Source organism: Culex quinquefasciatus, chromosome 2 (genome assembly GCF_015732765.1).
Source record: "Culex quinquefasciatus strain JHB chromosome 2, VPISU_Cqui_1.0_pri_paternal, whole genome shotgun sequence".
NCBI lineage: Eukaryota > Metazoa > Arthropoda > Insecta > Diptera > Culicidae > Culex > Culex quinquefasciatus.
Genome location: NC_051862.1, coordinates 142,218,117 through 142,233,585, shown reverse-complemented (window position 1 = coordinate 142,233,585; position 15,469 = coordinate 142,218,117). Strand labels below are relative to the sequence as shown.

General features: G+C 42.0%; 1 protein-coding gene and 1 long non-coding RNA gene across 2 annotated transcripts; one reads left to right on the top strand and one right to left on the bottom strand.

Annotated features, from left to right (window-relative positions):
* Positions 1–1,301: 1,301 nt before the first annotated feature.
* LOC119767230 lies at positions 1,302–1,865 on the bottom strand. The gene is made up of 2 exons (XR_005277405.1): positions 1,709–1,865; positions 1,302–1,643 (listed from the first exon to the last, which is right to left on the bottom strand). It is a non-coding gene; the product is annotated as an uncharacterized LOC119767230 (long non-coding RNA).
* A 5,160-nt stretch (positions 1,866–7,025) lies between these two features.
* On the top strand, positions 7,026–14,473 carry LOC6037096 (reticulon-4-interacting protein 1 homolog, mitochondrial). Its single transcript, XM_001846994.2, has 4 exons — positions 7,026–7,424; positions 7,666–7,877; positions 7,937–8,271; positions 14,022–14,473. The coding sequence occupies exons 1-4, from the start codon at positions 7,154–7,156 to the stop codon at positions 14,395–14,397; spliced, it is 1,194 nt and encodes a 397-aa protein (XP_001847046.2). The 5' UTR covers positions 7,026–7,153; the 3' UTR covers positions 14,398–14,473.
* The last annotated feature ends 996 nt before the right edge of the window (positions 14,474–15,469 follow it).

Sequence of the window (15,469 nt, the reverse complement as noted above, 5' to 3'; positions counted from 1 at the left end):
CGGACGTATTCATTCTGTGAAATTTTGAGAGAAATATTTTGTTTAACACAAAACAAACCTGAAGTTTTTTTTTTTTTTGAAAAGGTCCGATAAACCAAATTTTCAGTTTTTGCTTTTTGGGTATTTTTTAATACCCCTGACTCAAGGCGGTTTCAAAAACACCCAGATAGCAAAAACTGGAAATTCGGTTTATTGGAACTCAAAAAAAAAACTTCAGAAACGATTAAAATGAGATCAAGAAAAAATATAAGGACCAAAATTCGGTAATAATAAGGACAAAGTAGTTTAACAACTTCAATCTATAAAAACTCGCACTCTGGCGACCCTGCCCAATCGATGCTATTTGCATCTCTTTTGGTGGTTTTTGCTCTCTATTTTTATGCTGTGCCCTCTCTCGCGTTTGCTCTCTCCGCCTATTTGTCGCACCAACACCACCATCGGATAGCATCCAGTGACTTTTATGTTGCTGGCTGCTGTCAAACTGCAACATGACAGTAACCGTGCTTAACCCTCTACTGCCTGGTAGTGTGATAAATTATTTGTTTTGTTTTTATAATGTTGTTTAAATAAATGCATTTCAAGAGTTTTGCCTTCCTCACCTCACTGAGGCAAGGCTATAAAATCACTCAGAAAATGAACTTTTTAAATAAGCCTCCAAAATATACCTTTACGTCAGGGAGTAGACGACCTGTCAAACTCCATACAGTGAGAGCCTACCTCTCACCTTTTGGTATTTTGACATGTTTTGGTACTTTGACAATTTGAAATGTCACCGTTGGTACCAATGAATTACCCTTTTATCGCACAACTTGTCTTCAATCGGGTAAAATGTAAATTATCAATCGTACCTATTTATGGAAATTGAAATAGAAAGTGATTGGAATTAGTTTATTAATCATTTTGTTCAATGAAACAAACTTTAGTAACGTTTTTTAATATGCTTATGGTATTATTATTTACTCGGCTGCCGGTCTGCAGGCCTTGCTATGTTTGATAAGCCCACTGCAACACCAAGTACACCGACCTCCCGCTCCAGTACACTACCGGAAGCCGCGCTGACTGAGCACGGCCAAGAGTAGGCTGTTCCGGGTCCCGGATTGATGCTAACAGATCCAGGAGGAACAGGTTGGGTTTAAACGATCGTGCAAATTGAGGCCGAGTGGGAGGAGGTCCAGCGGATAAATTAGTGAAACTGCAAGGTGGCGGAAGTGAGCAAGAAACGACTGGCAGAAGAATACCATCAGAAAAATGTTCATTCTGGAACGGTTGTTAGCGAAGGAGGCAAGGGTCACGGAAAGGAATTGATCGCGGCCCGCGTCCAAGCGGAGAAAGAACAGGGCAACATTTATTTTGATATACAAATTTTGTTCTTCTTCCGGGCCAAGCTGGTGCTGGTCGGTTTGCCATATTCTGGACACTGAAAGATTCGGCAGCACGTCGATTCCATAGGGGTTTGGCTTGGATTTGGGTTACTTTAGTTGCCGGCATCTGAAGAAGCGATAGTGGCCATCTCCAACCGTGGCGGAACATGGTGGCGGTGGGCCATGGAAGTTTGAACAGTACACGACGGGGCAGACAGGCAAACAGGAAATTCCAGCTTGGAAGCGACGTCCCGGTGGAGCTTGCCTTTTTGCCTACTATATCTGTGGGAGGAAACCAATGTTTTATTGATATTATCATCATTAAATTATTTTCCTTCTAAACTTACACGCACTCGAAACTGAAGCACGAATGTTAATAATCGAACTACTTTTAAGACTGTTTCTCTCGCAGTTTTTTTCTGCTAGCATGTTTTGTGATGTTTACAAACAATATCCGCCATATTGCGAATGATGTGTGGTAGGCTGAAATCACCATCTGTCATACCCCTGCTTTACGTAACCAGGTTTTTAAGCGAAGATGGCGCTCGATTGGTGAACGTCCGAACTGTCAAAATCACGCAGTAGCACCAACACACCAACATTAGAAAAAAAATGTGGTGGTCATGCCATGGCACACTTTTTTCGCAATGTTGGTACCACTGCGTGATTTTGACATTTCGGGCGTTCACCATTCGAACGCCATTTTCGCTTAAAAATCTGGATACATATCGACTGAGAATCAAATGCTGAGCAAATGTCTGTGCGTGTGGATGGACGTAGAATTTTTTTTTCTCACTCACTTTTCTCGGAACTGCCTCGACCGATTTTGTCCGGATCTATGTTTTTATGTTATGTTCGAAAAACTGTTTTGGTTGATACAAAAAAGGGTCATTATTTACATAATTTGAAAGCTCCAGCGAATAGCTGTCGGAACGCGTCCACTGAGCGGAAAAATCCGGTTGCAAGGCTTTTAGGAGGAAGGCAGCAACCACCTTCTGGTGGATTAAGTAGCGTTTTTTTAAACAACAATAGCTTATAGGTCCTTTAAAAAAAACTCTAGATTCATTAGTTCATGGGAAATTTATATGATTTTTTTTTGGAATAAGCCTGGAGCTTTCTCGAAGTTTTTTTTCTACCTCAAGCCCCCCAGGAAAATGTCCGACGTGGATCTTCGGCAAGTTATCCTCAGACTGGACGAATCTATGACATTTCCCCGAAACCCATATTACCGAAGGGACATTTCCCCGAATGCCACTTCCCCGAAAAGACACTTCCCCTAATAGTCATTTCCCCGAATTCCATTTACCCGAATTTTCCATTTCCCCTAATCGTCCACATCCCCGAATGCCATTTTCCCGAATGGGCCACAATCCCGAATGCCACTTACCCGATTAGTCGTATCCCTGAATAGTCATTTCCCTGAATGCCATTTCCCCGAACGCGGTCAAGCGGAAATGCCCGGTGCCCCGGAGCGCGCGCGCGCTCCTGGGCACCGGGCATTTCCACTTGACCGCGTTCGGGGAAATAGCATTTTTTAAGAAAAAAAAATTGATGGCAATTTTTAACACATCAAACTACTTACAATATTTCTTGAAAGGTTCGTATTGGCCTTGAGTGATCAACTTTCTTTTTGGCTTCATTCAGAACAGACGTAGCATTTTAGGGGGAAGGGGTGTTGAAAGGTTTGATAATATTCATTCAAATACAATGAATATTGTTACAGACTTTTTTTTATATATTCTCAAAACAAATACTTTTTCTTATAGACATGATAATAACAATGCAATAGAAGTTTTGTTTTCTTTTATGATTCAAAAACATACCGTGCGATTTTCGTAGTACAGAACCCCGTTCACACTGATCATTTTATTCACATTGCTGGTTTGGGATTTGGCGAAGAGTATAATCATCATAAACTCTAAATAAAATTTGTACCAGCCTTATGTACCTATTTGTTCGATTTTTGGGTTCTTGAACAAAATTCGAAAAAAGACAAATTTCTCAAAAACAACATCTAGGAGAAATATACCCATTTTAATCACTCTAAGCCGTTCGACCAATTATCATCACTTTTGCCATTTTCCGCTATTAAATCAACATTTTCAGATGTACCAACAATGGAGAGTTGCTTGCGCTATTTATTACTTTGAAACAGTCAAAAACACTTTATGAAAGCTGTAATTCATGATCAAAGTGCTGATAGGCCGATAATAGAAATAGGCTGAGAAAGGGTATAGTTCCCCTAATTATGCGGTTGAATACAAATGTTAATTGAACAAAAAAAAATCTAGTACAGTCCAGACTCGATTATCCGAAGGCCTCGGAAAAAATTCACTTAGGATAATCGAAACTTCGGATTAAAACTTTTAAATCCAAGATGGCGGCCAATATGGCGGTGTTGAAATTTTGAAAAAATGCATTTTATTATTTAATAGACAATCAACTATTCAAATTTGACTAAAATGGGGTTGCAGAACTCAAATTTGATGTTTAAAACAAGAAAAAGAAAAAAACAAAAAAATGTTGTTCGTAATTCGATTATCCGAAGTCCCATACAAACCTTCGGATAATCGAACTTCGGATATTCGAAACTTCGGATAATCGAATCTGGACTGTAATTGGGTCCTAAAATGAAAATTAAATTTGTGATATTATTGTTCACAACGATAAAGCTTTTTTTCTAAGTACAATGACCCTTTGAACGACCGCAAAGGATTTAAAATGGATTTTTAATTCAGTTTTTAAAAAATCACTTCACGGCCCTTCTTGGTAGAAAAGCTCCTACTTGACAGCTCGTTCCAAGGGGACCATAGTTGATCCATCGAAAAAATGTTGTCTTGTCAATAACTTTTTTTTCATAAAAATAAAAAAAAAACGTTATCAGAAAGGGTTTTTAATCGTGTTTACCGTTGTTCATAAAAAATTACAAAGGGCTTTATTACCCAATTTACAACATTTAATCAACAGCATACCAGAAAAAGCTGTTTGTTCGGTAAAATCGAGAAAGAAAATAACTGTTAGTCATGGAAAAAGGCTTGAGCGAAAATGATGATTAGGATTAGGATGATATGAAAAATCGGCAAAATTTAAATTTAAATAAACAGCAACTGGCGTAAGTGTCACTTCGGGAAACGGCATTCGGGGAAATGGCCGATTAGGGAAATGGCATTCGGGGATATAGCCGATTAGGGGAAATGATATTCGGGGAAATGGCATTCGGGGATGTGGCTGATTAGGGGAAGTGGTATTCGGGAATGTGGTCAATTAGGGGATATGATTTTCGGGGAAATGGCATTCGGGGAAATGTCATTCGGGGAAATGAGCTAGACCCGACTGGACACCCTCCTTGTAAAGCAGAACCTGATGTTGGAGGAATTTCAAGTTTCGCCAAGTTCTGAACCTGCCAACAACGAGCTCCAGGAGGAAGCACACATCTCTGTGCCTAGCGCACCGGAGAACCACGCTACGGAAGAGCGCCACCGTGTGGCCAACCTCAAGCAGGTCGTGCAGACGGTCCTGAAGCACATCCGCATCGCGCTCAACGGGACGACCGTACCGATGCAGCTGGATACTGCTTGCGACACCACGCTATGTGCCATGAATCCGGATCAACACCACGAATCGCTTGGACGCTGCAACACAGTTCAGCTGCGTGCCGAGAATCTGGAAGCATCAACGGAACCGCTTGGACATAGCACTCACACACACAATCCGCAAGACAACGAGGCCGTCATCGCTTCAGATCAACCCATCGATCTGGCCGTCTCATGTCCAACCTACGACGATCACCATGCGGAGCCTGCCGACAGTGTTCCCGAACCGGATCATCTTCCGTCGCCGGCATCGAGCGACGCCGTCAAGCTTGCCGACATCAGTTCCTGCGCCAACGCCGGTCATATGTATGCTTATCTTACAGATGGCCCTACAGACATTCCGGAAGCTTTCAAAGAATATCAAGCATCGCATCTCTCCAACGGCTGCAAGAGGACTTCAAAATCTTGCCGAAGGGGGAAAAGCAGTCACAGATCATCCCACAAACATCGCCTGGTTCAAGATTTATCTCGAGCCGTCAAGCATCGATTGTGGACCACACCTGGCTTGGCTACCGCGAGACGATCGGAAACGGTTACATCCAGATGCTGGTCCTCCGGTGAAGCAGTTCAGTAGCAGGAAGATTGGCCGTCCGCCAAATCTCCTAAAGGGGGAGATGTATAGTAGGCTATGCTAACTACCAGCACTCCCAGCACAGTTCGTTCCCGGCCACCCAACAAGTCGGACGTAATAAACCACAGTTACTCAACAAACTGTCCCGCCCGTGTGGATCAATCGGACCGCGCACTGGACTCACAATCCAGAGGTCGCCGGTTCGAATCCCGCGGCGGGCGCTCTAAAATTCTTTGTGTAAATATGGGTATTCGGCGCCTTCGCTCCGTGCCATACTTTCATACACTTAGGAGCCCAGGGCGGCGAAGTCCTTGTAGATAAAAGGAAGACACTAGTGGTTGGTACTAGCAAAGGTGGCCGACAGCTATAAAGTCAACTTCGTTTTTTTATTCAACAAACTGTCTTTCACTGTAGCCTAGCAACAGCTACAACAAAAAGTTTTCATTTTTTAAACAAGAAAAAAATATTCCCTTGAGTTAATTTTAGCAACTTTTTAAATCAAAAATAAGTTACTTTTGTCATTACGGTAATATTTTTTTGTGTGTAGGGGAAATATACCCTTTCCAATCAAACACCTATCTTCGTCATATGGAGAGTTTGATGCTCGATTAAAGCTCCAAAAATACTATTTAGGCTATAAACTTACCAGCAACAGCACCGCCTCGAGTAAGCACGCAAATATATGCCTTTTACTGGCCAAAACAGATCAAATTTAATGCACTTTTGATCAAAATTTCTAATTTGCGAGACCATTTCTCAGTGAAGGCAAATAAAGAACAAAGGGTGGTCACCAACACCACCAACCAATTTTCTCCATAAATGCTACTTTTCGTGAGTGTTAGCTTAAAATTTCAACAACTTTGGCAGCACTAAGCAGACCCAAAAGAGCTCTAGAAGAACAAAACAACTAAGCTGAAAGTAGGAAAATGGGCGTGGCACAATGCACTCGACTGATTAGAGCACACAGAAAAAAGTTTTGTAGAATCAGCCTGTACGAGGTTTGAATCAACAAAATATTTGTTGAATATAATCAACGCCGATTTTGCGTTGAAACAAAACTTGATTTTCTCGATTCCACAAAAGTCTTTTGATGTTTTGAAAAAGCTGCTATGACGTTTAGCGTTGATTCAACAAAAATCATGATTTTCAAATCAACAAAACGTTTTGTTGATTCAAATATGCCTTATTTTTCTGCGTGAGTGTATTTGGGAAATAATTTGTTTAAATGCTTGTAAAAGGAATAGCGTAACTTAAAAAAAGTGAAAATAAACAGAAATTTTCACAAAAAGTTGCTCTACTCGTTGGTGTACTTGGTTTTAGTAAATTTCAAGGAACACTCCAGATTATCCAGCATCCTTCAAATACGACCGCCTATTAGGCTTAAAATGGGTTTATTTCCCCTAATATGCATAACTTATTAAACTGGCAGCACAGTCTCCAACTGTCAGTCCCATCTCTGTTGATGTCTGTGTTTGTTCATTCATATCATTTCGTAAGGTTGTGTGAATTAAAATAAACTTGTTTTTGCTGACGATCAGCACAGCACGAGCGCACTTTCTTTTATCTTCAGTCACTCGCACTGTCCGGAAGTTTTTTTTGTTTTGTCGAATCCGCCTGCCGCTGCCAGAATGTTTCCGAAAAGCTGCGTCGTCTGTGCCACCGGAGTGGCCCGGCAGGTGTGGGGCCGATTCGCGTCCACCGCAACGGGATCGGTGCCGTCGTGCAGCAGAAAATTGCGCCCGGTCAGTAAGATGAGTGGCTGGCAGATCCATTCGTACGGCGCCCTGGACGAGATCCAGTACAGCGACAGTCTGAAGATGCCGGTTCTGAGATCTCCCAACCAGGTGCTAGTCAAAGTGACCGCTTCGTCCGTAAATCCGATAGACGTTGCCATGATTAGTAAGTGTTTCTTGAATTTTGTTGGTTTGGTTATCGATCCATTTCAGCTGTTATTTGCACTTGTAGAGATGCACTTAATACCACACTGCAATTGCGTGATGCAGGTTTATGAAATATTTCAATGTAGGGATGCTCACAATTTATACCATTTATACTAAAAGCAAAATTTGCAAAATGTAAATGGTTTTCAGAGCGACTCTGTTACAAAATTACGATATTATAACATTCGTTTTTATTCCAGAGGGCTACGGAGCGACCGTGTTAAACGCCATGCGTTGCAAGGATGGAATCGAGTTTCCGCTAACGTTGGGGCGGGATTTTTGCGGCGAAATAGTTCAGAAAGGGCTAGGCCTGTCGAGCAGGGATTTGGACATAGGTGACGAGGTGTGGGGCGTTGTTCCACTGCAGAACCAAGGAAGTCACGCCGAGTACGTCGTGGTAGATCGATACTGCGTAAGAATGTGTCCCGTTCGTTGAAATGTTTCACCTCGTTTCAACCTGTTTTATTTTAGGTCTCGAAAAAGCCAGATAATCTCAGCAAAATTGACGCCAGTGCGGTTCTGTACGCAGGTCTGACGGCTTGGTCGGCACTGTACCTGACGGGACACCTCGGTAATCTGATGGGTGCCATTTCACCGGTTGGTGGAGGCCGCGGCAAGAAAGTGCTCGTGCTGGGAGCGACCGGTGGCGTCGGCACGCTGGCCGTGCAGATGCTCGTAGCCGAGGGCGTAGAAGTGTACGCCACATGCTCGACGGATGCCGTCGAGATGGTTCAGCACTTGGGCGTTGATTATGTGCTCGATTACAACGATCCGGCGCACGTGCAGCAGCTGGCGAGTGTCGGAAGGTTAGTGAAAAGTATTCAATTCTTATTTAGGGACGACATTCCATCGCGACCGACGACTGTTGGTATCGAAATAACCAACGAAGGGAAAATCAATCATCGATACTCAAACTCGCAATATCTCTATTCCATTAGTAGTCAAGCACCACAAGAACTATGTTTGTAACAAAAACAAAGAGCCTTGTCTTAATGGTTCTATTTCTAACGCGGGCAGAAGCAGATGTCAAAAAAAAAGTAAGGCAATCCACTTTAACGACCCCGGGTCTTTTGTGGGCTCTGTTGCAAGTTACTGCTCATTTCTAGGCGTCCAAAGGTCATGTGTGGTGAGTCACCCAAAACCTCTTTTACGCAACCGACGTTTTACTTCCCCTTTCGATAGAAGGCCAGGAGGATAAGGCGGGAATCGAACCCGCGCCCCATAGCAACTAAGGGATCGGCAGCCGAAGCCGCTAACCACCGCGCCACGAGGCCCTCGCAGATGTCATGAAGCCCTAAAAGCGGATGGATGGGTTGAAGAAGCAATCCAAGCTTAGACAGTAGGGCGTCCCAAAAAAGTGAAAAGTTGTCAAATCTTTGGTGCTCACACCTAGAATGATAGATTAGGATCTGGGTGATGAACAGAGAGAATGCGTAACGTGATTTTCGAATGATCCCACTTTGTTTACATCTACAAAATAGGAGGCTGTTCAAGCAAAAATATGACTTTTTTCTTAATGGTAAATGAGCTGTTTTATAATCAGTGGTATGGGTTTTATTTTGTCTAGGGGTAATTCTCCGCGATTCGGCGAGTGTCCACGATCCATAAAAAAATTTCCCAAAAAAGTGTTCACGTGGTTTATGTATGGTTCCAAACTGGTGTTTCCTGGATGTTTGGAATACAACAAATATGACCAATATGGGTGTCAAATCACATAATTGTCGAAACTGGACATGAAAATTGTAATTTCGGCAAATTTGGACACATCATAGAGTTAAAAATTTCAAACACCCAAAGTCATTCAAATTTATGGTTGAAAAACTTGTAGTTTTTCTTTGGTGCTGGCACTTTTCTGGTACCGAACAAGCACAACTGCAAACAAACATACACAGAAAAAAATATTCCTGTAGATTTACATCATTTATCATGTACCAAAAGGTATCATGATAAATGATGTATATTTACATCAATTTCATTGGAAATTTACATGACTTTCATTGTAAATGTTCAAATTAAAAATCTTTTCAAATCGTGTAAATTTCCAATGAATCTAATGTAAACTTACACCAACCAAAAAAAAATTTTTTTGCTCCATTGAATCTAGAATTCGATGTAATTTTTGATTTCTAGATTCAACGGAGCAATTTCAAATAGATAATTTCACCCAGTGCTTTCAGAATCCCATAGGTGATGTTAACACTTTAAAATATATTTGTTTCAAAGATTACTCACTTGCGTCAACTCGACCACACCTTGCAGTTTGGTCAATTTCAGGTTGAATCTTTATGTCCAACCTCCTGGAATCGACTGACCCATCTTCGACGAGGCGTCGATGAACTTGAGGTTGGCCTTTTCCAGCCAGACATACTTGGTGTGCAGTGACTCACGTAGCGTGATGATGCGGCACTTGCACCGATGTATCGGCCGGTCACACCCTTAGTGACGGCGACGTAATAGACCATCTCATCTTGTCCGAACGCATCGACCCCGGCACGAGTTTTTCCTGGTGCTCCTTGACCCAGTTGGCCTTGCCTTCGATGGTTTCACCGTTCAGCTGGATCTTGATGATATTCAAACGGAGCTATCTGAGGAAACACTGTAACAAATCATGGGAATTAGAAATCAAAAGGAATAAAACAAAAAAGGGTTTATCGTACCTGCGATGTTGTCCTCTTGTCTAAATAGTCGGGCCACTTCACCGTTCCTAGAACGGATGCTGGTCACAAAAGATGCACCAGGACCAAGAGTAGACCAAGATGAATGATTTTTTCCATACTCGGTGGCATCGTCCAGAGCTTTCAACAAAAGAATTAGCCGGATTTTATCTCCGAACCAATGTCAACCGCAATCGCCAGCGCTGCACGATAATCGCCAGCAGAAACTGTCAAACAGGTCTCAAACGCGAAGGCCGACGGCAAAACAACGCACCAATCTCGTGAATCTTGCTGCTGCTTTAAACCGAACTTGCAATCATGGGTGGCGGGCACAGACGGAGCGACATTTCCTTCTGGAACTGCTGGCCGCCCATTGCCATCTGGCCAAACAGTAGGCGCAGTTTCTGCAGGCGCTCAAAACATCGGCGACCGATGTACATCAACTGGCCTGTTTATGATTCCGGCTCAATTCGCTGCTAATGGGCGCTGTGCTGTCGCAGGAGAGCATCCCGCGGAATCGACACCGCCGTCCGGATGGAGTAATCCGTGTCTGACGAGCTGAACAGGGCCGTTGGACGGGAGATTCGGTTAGAGGAATCGGTGGAGTTGCCGTTGTAGTTGTTACTGCCGGGCGATGACTTCAGCTGTGACGTGGTATGGGGCATTCCTGCTTTGTTGGTGGACTTTGTGAGTCCGTTCTGCATGGCCAATAGGTGGCGTCGCAGCCTACGAGCAATGAGCTGTGAACGGATAATATGCATCAGTTTAAAGTGAGTTATCTAGTGTTTATATTTTGAGTCTCTTAGTTTGAAAAAATATACGTACCACATAAGCGCTCATCTTGTGAATCTTGCTCCTGCTTGAAACGAACCCCGCCATCCCAGACCGATTCTTCGAAGAGATTCCCATCGAGCGCGTCTTGACAGGTCTTGAAGGTGCCAGCGCAACTGAAGAACAATTCGGCCACTGATAGCAAACGCACCAAGGCAAACACGGCTGTCAATAGTTCACTGGAGGACCATAGCAAACCGGCGGCCGACGTGAAACGGCCCCTGGCCATACTCTTCGAAAACAGATCTGAAAGAATTAGGAGAATTAGGAAATGTATAGATCAAGAATTCATTCTACAGTAGTTGTTCGGTAACTGGGCTGAGAACGTAGCCCAGTCATCGAATGCTGTTCGCTAACTGGGCTAAACAAATAATAACGAGGGGACTACCGATGCATAAAATTTATTGGATGAAATATAAAAATAAAAGTTACTCAAATTTGTTTACAATGATTACTTTTCATATTTCTTTAATTGTGACTTGAAATTACATAAAAGTTTGAAAACAGTTTTTTTATTTGTTGACCATGATTTTTGCATCCATTAACCCCTCGGTGATTTCGGTTTGTTTTGGTTTTTTGACGTTTGTCTGCTTTTTAACTGGGCTACGGCCCAGTTATCGAGCGCCCAGTTAAAAAGCAGCCCAGTTAAACAACGCCCAGTTACCGAACAACTACTGTATTAGGTTTTACAGCGTGACGTCACGAGCGCACACGCACACACATTTTTGCTGAGACACACGTGCAAAAAATGTAAACAGTGCAGCCAAGCTGTCAAATTTCTAACCTAAAAATTGAGTCGGCGTAAAACCTAATATAAACAAACAAACCACGGTTTCGGCATATCTGCGCCATCCATAAAAATTACTTTTGTTTGCCACTGCTGCGGGGAAAAAACACAAGTTTTTGGCGAGCGAACAAATTTTCAACGAAAACATAAACAAATGGTTTGACATTTCCCGTTTCTCTCAAATCACGACGAAAACGACGAGGGGCTGCTACGAAATTCGTTGCATAACGAAAGGCGAATAATTTTGATTTGATTAGTAAGTAAAATTGATACTTTTCTTCAAAAACACATCCATTTGCCTTGCGGTCCAACAAAATTATGAAAAACAAAAGCTTTCAGCTGTCACGTCAACACAAATTGCCGCAATGTAAATTTACACGCTTTTTGTTTTAGTTATAAGGGCACATTTTTACATTAGTCGTATTTTTACATCGTTTACATGTTTTCGGTTCTGTCAGTTCTTCGAAGGCAGATTTTTTTACAGGCGATTTATCAATTCCATCAAATTAAAATTTACATGACTGCCATTTACATAGTATTTGGTCATTTAAATGCGATTTAATTATTACATTAAGCATTTTTACATTAAAAACATGGGTTACATGAAGTGTACATTTACATATTTTTTTCTGTGTAGCCAACCCAATAAATACGATAAAAATAATTTTGCGTTACGAAACAAAAGAACACTGCCTATGTAAAAATTAAACTTTATTTGTTAATTTGAAGGTATCGCGATCAAAGATCTAAAGCCTGATCCGGTGGACGTACTGAGTCCAAATTGAAAAAGATATTTTTTTTTCAAAGATAATCTCTTTTGAGGCACTTTACCCATTAATGCCTTTACTTTCAACATCACTGGAAAATCTGAAATCTGAACTGATGTCTGCGAGTGATGTGATGCGTGTGTGGGGATGTTGATAATAAATAAAATATGCACTTGATTTTTTTTTGGCTTTGGCTGATCGAATTGTGTCCGGATGTAGACCACTCGACCCGGTTTCAGGTCCTACAGCTTGGTATTAAAAAATGTAAAATTGAATTTTGTCGTTTAAAAGTTATAAAGGTGTAGGTTTAAAAGGATGATTTTCAACATAAACTCAAATGGCCGGGTCTGATCGCCACGAAAAAGCCGTGTTGAGGTTTGCCATTTTCTTCAGAGGCGGTGTATGTAGGTATTAGGACCTGGCGCTTTCACTTTGAAGTTTAAATAAGATTTAACCTCGATTTAACCTGTGAAATTGGTGGGTTTTGATTCTTGCCAGTTTTGAACTTTTATACGATTTTTGAATTTGCCAAAAACCTCATAGGCTTCCAGGGAACAACTTTGCCAAGACATTGCAACATTGTCTTCACTTTCTTTTGGTAGCACTTTCTGCTACAGCAGTAAAGGTTTAGGTGGCGTCGCGACGATCATGCAAACGAGGCAAGCTGATGGTTGCCAGATGTTCTTGATTTTTTTATTCGTAAACTTTTTTTATTAGGTCTTCCTCTGCTATGAATGAGAGGAAGGCACCAACCACCTAATGGTGGATTAAGTAACGCTTTCTTTGAAAGTTAAAAAACTAAAATCGACGCAGTTGAACCAAATCACTATTCTCAAACCCTATTTCTAAGGTTTTTTTTTATCTTTTTTCTTCAGTAGATTTACTCGATTCTTCAAACACCCACAAACTCTGTTCTCAACTTTGAATTAATCAGCTGTTGAAAGGTAGTCCACATCTCAGCTTAACATTCCAACGCCCAAGACTCCAACAAAGTTGGAACGGTAACTTCAACTCAGGCCTAAATCAACCAAACAAGATGATTCGCCTTTCCAGTGATTTTTTCGGATGTCTAGATGATTCTAGAACTTTGCAGAACTTAATTTGATCAAATCTGTCATTTTTGCGATTAAAAACATCGTTCCAACTTTTTTTTGCGTTTAAAAAAAATCGCCAAAAATTCCGCGGAGGCAGTATTTAAAAAAAAAGGTGGAACGGTGTTTTCGGTCGCAGAAATTACAGATTTGTTCAAATTAAGTTCTGCAAAGTTCTTGAATCATCTAGACATCCTAACAAATCACTGGAAAGAAGAATCATCATTATTGGTTGAGTTAGGCTCGAGAACCAGCGAGTTGAAGTTACCGTTCCACCTTTTTTGGGAGGCTTGGGCGTCCGTGTAAGTTGGACATGCGTTGGCCGTTCCAGTGTTAAGATAGTAACTTCACATAAGTAATGCTTAAACAACGAAACAAATGAAATGAAATGAAAAACTATTCTTCAACCACCTCCACTGTTTTCAGATTCGACATCATTCTGGACTGCGCCGGAAAGGGCACCGACTACGCTGGGGCCGTTCCGTGGCGCTTTGAGCAGTACATCACGCTGAATTCACCCGTGCTGAAGAACATCGACGAGAGTGGATTCGCCACCGGAATGTACCAGAATGCGGTCAGCTTGGTGCGCAACAACGTCGCCTCCGTGAGCGGCCAGAACGGACTAGTCAAGTGGGGTTACTTTGTGCCAGCGCCGCAGGGTATCGCCTATCTGCAAAAGCTAGTCGAAAAGGGAAAGCTGCTCCCGATTGTGGAAAAGGTTTTCCCGTTCGAGCAAATGCTCGAAGCGTACTCGCGCGTTGACGCGAAGCACCTTCGGGGCAAAATTGTGATAGATTATTAGATTGTATTTATTTGGATGGCGAGAATAAAGAAAACGACTGTCGAAGACGTTAAACTTTGGTGCTAAGCGTTCGTTATGTGAGTCTTTTTTTTCATTGTTGTAAATAGATATCCACCGTGAATTCAACGCAGATAACGATATGAATGAGTTGTCCAATAAAGGTCGCCGTTATTAGATAGCGAAATTGATTATCACCTGTAATTCAAGCCACTATCACTCACAACAGCTCTGATTGGCTTTCGAATCGCCTGTTACTGACCATCCCACATATCAACACTAAAGTGTGGCATGACTTTGGTTGAGTTGGAAGATTGCAGCTCACGCCAGCTGGTCATCGTTTTGCGAGAGCGGTTCTGTTGCTAAACAAACAATAATAAAATCAGCCTGCACATTTATTGGGGAAATGGGCGCCGTGATAACACCGATAAGGTCGCGTGGCTCTCTTTTGCATTGGTTTGAGCTGTACAGGTACGAGTGAATGATGGTCACTCATCAACGGAAATTCATTCTTCAATCACGATGATGCCACGCGTACTGTAGTGGAAATGGTAAAAAAGGAAAAGTGATAAGCTCGGCAGATTGTCGTTCTACATGCGATACAGTTATATTTTGGCTAGGTGCGATAAGAACTGGCTTGGCCTCAACCGCCGCAGGATGCAGAGAATCGAGAATCAGCTGATCTGAGCACACCACATGCGCATGAAAATGAACAACTCGTTATAATTTGAATCTTTTCCAAATATTGAGGATTTCTTTGGAGGCACCCACCCTACTACTATTTAATTAGCTCCAAAAATGATGCAAGGAAACGGTATGATTACGTGTGCAGTTTTTTTCAAAAACATTTTGTCTGACCTCTCCACATTCACGTAATTCGACTTTTACTGACACCAACCCGGCTTAAAATCGTGAGTAAATTAGGCTTATGTATTACCTATCATTAGGCAATTTACTAAATTTACTAAAACTTCCGTTGTCCTATGTTCAATAAAGGGCAACTAAGAAAAACGCCACCGATTTCTGGGTTTCTACGCATAATTGTCCCGGGGGTCCCAATTCACCCTATATGTCC

Coding starts and splice junctions, on each gene's coding strand:
- LOC6037096 (XM_001846994.2), top strand. CDS start 7,154: ATGTTTCCGAAAAGCTGCGTCGTCTGTGCCACCGGAGTGGCCCGGCAG. Junction 7,878..7,936: donor TCGTGGTAGATCGATACTGC/GTAAGAATGTGT, acceptor GTTTTATTTTAG/GTCTCGAAAAAGCCAGATAA. Junction 8,272..14,021: donor CAGCTGGCGAGTGTCGGAAG/GTTAGTGAAAAG, acceptor CACTGTTTTCAG/ATTCGACATCATTCTGGACT.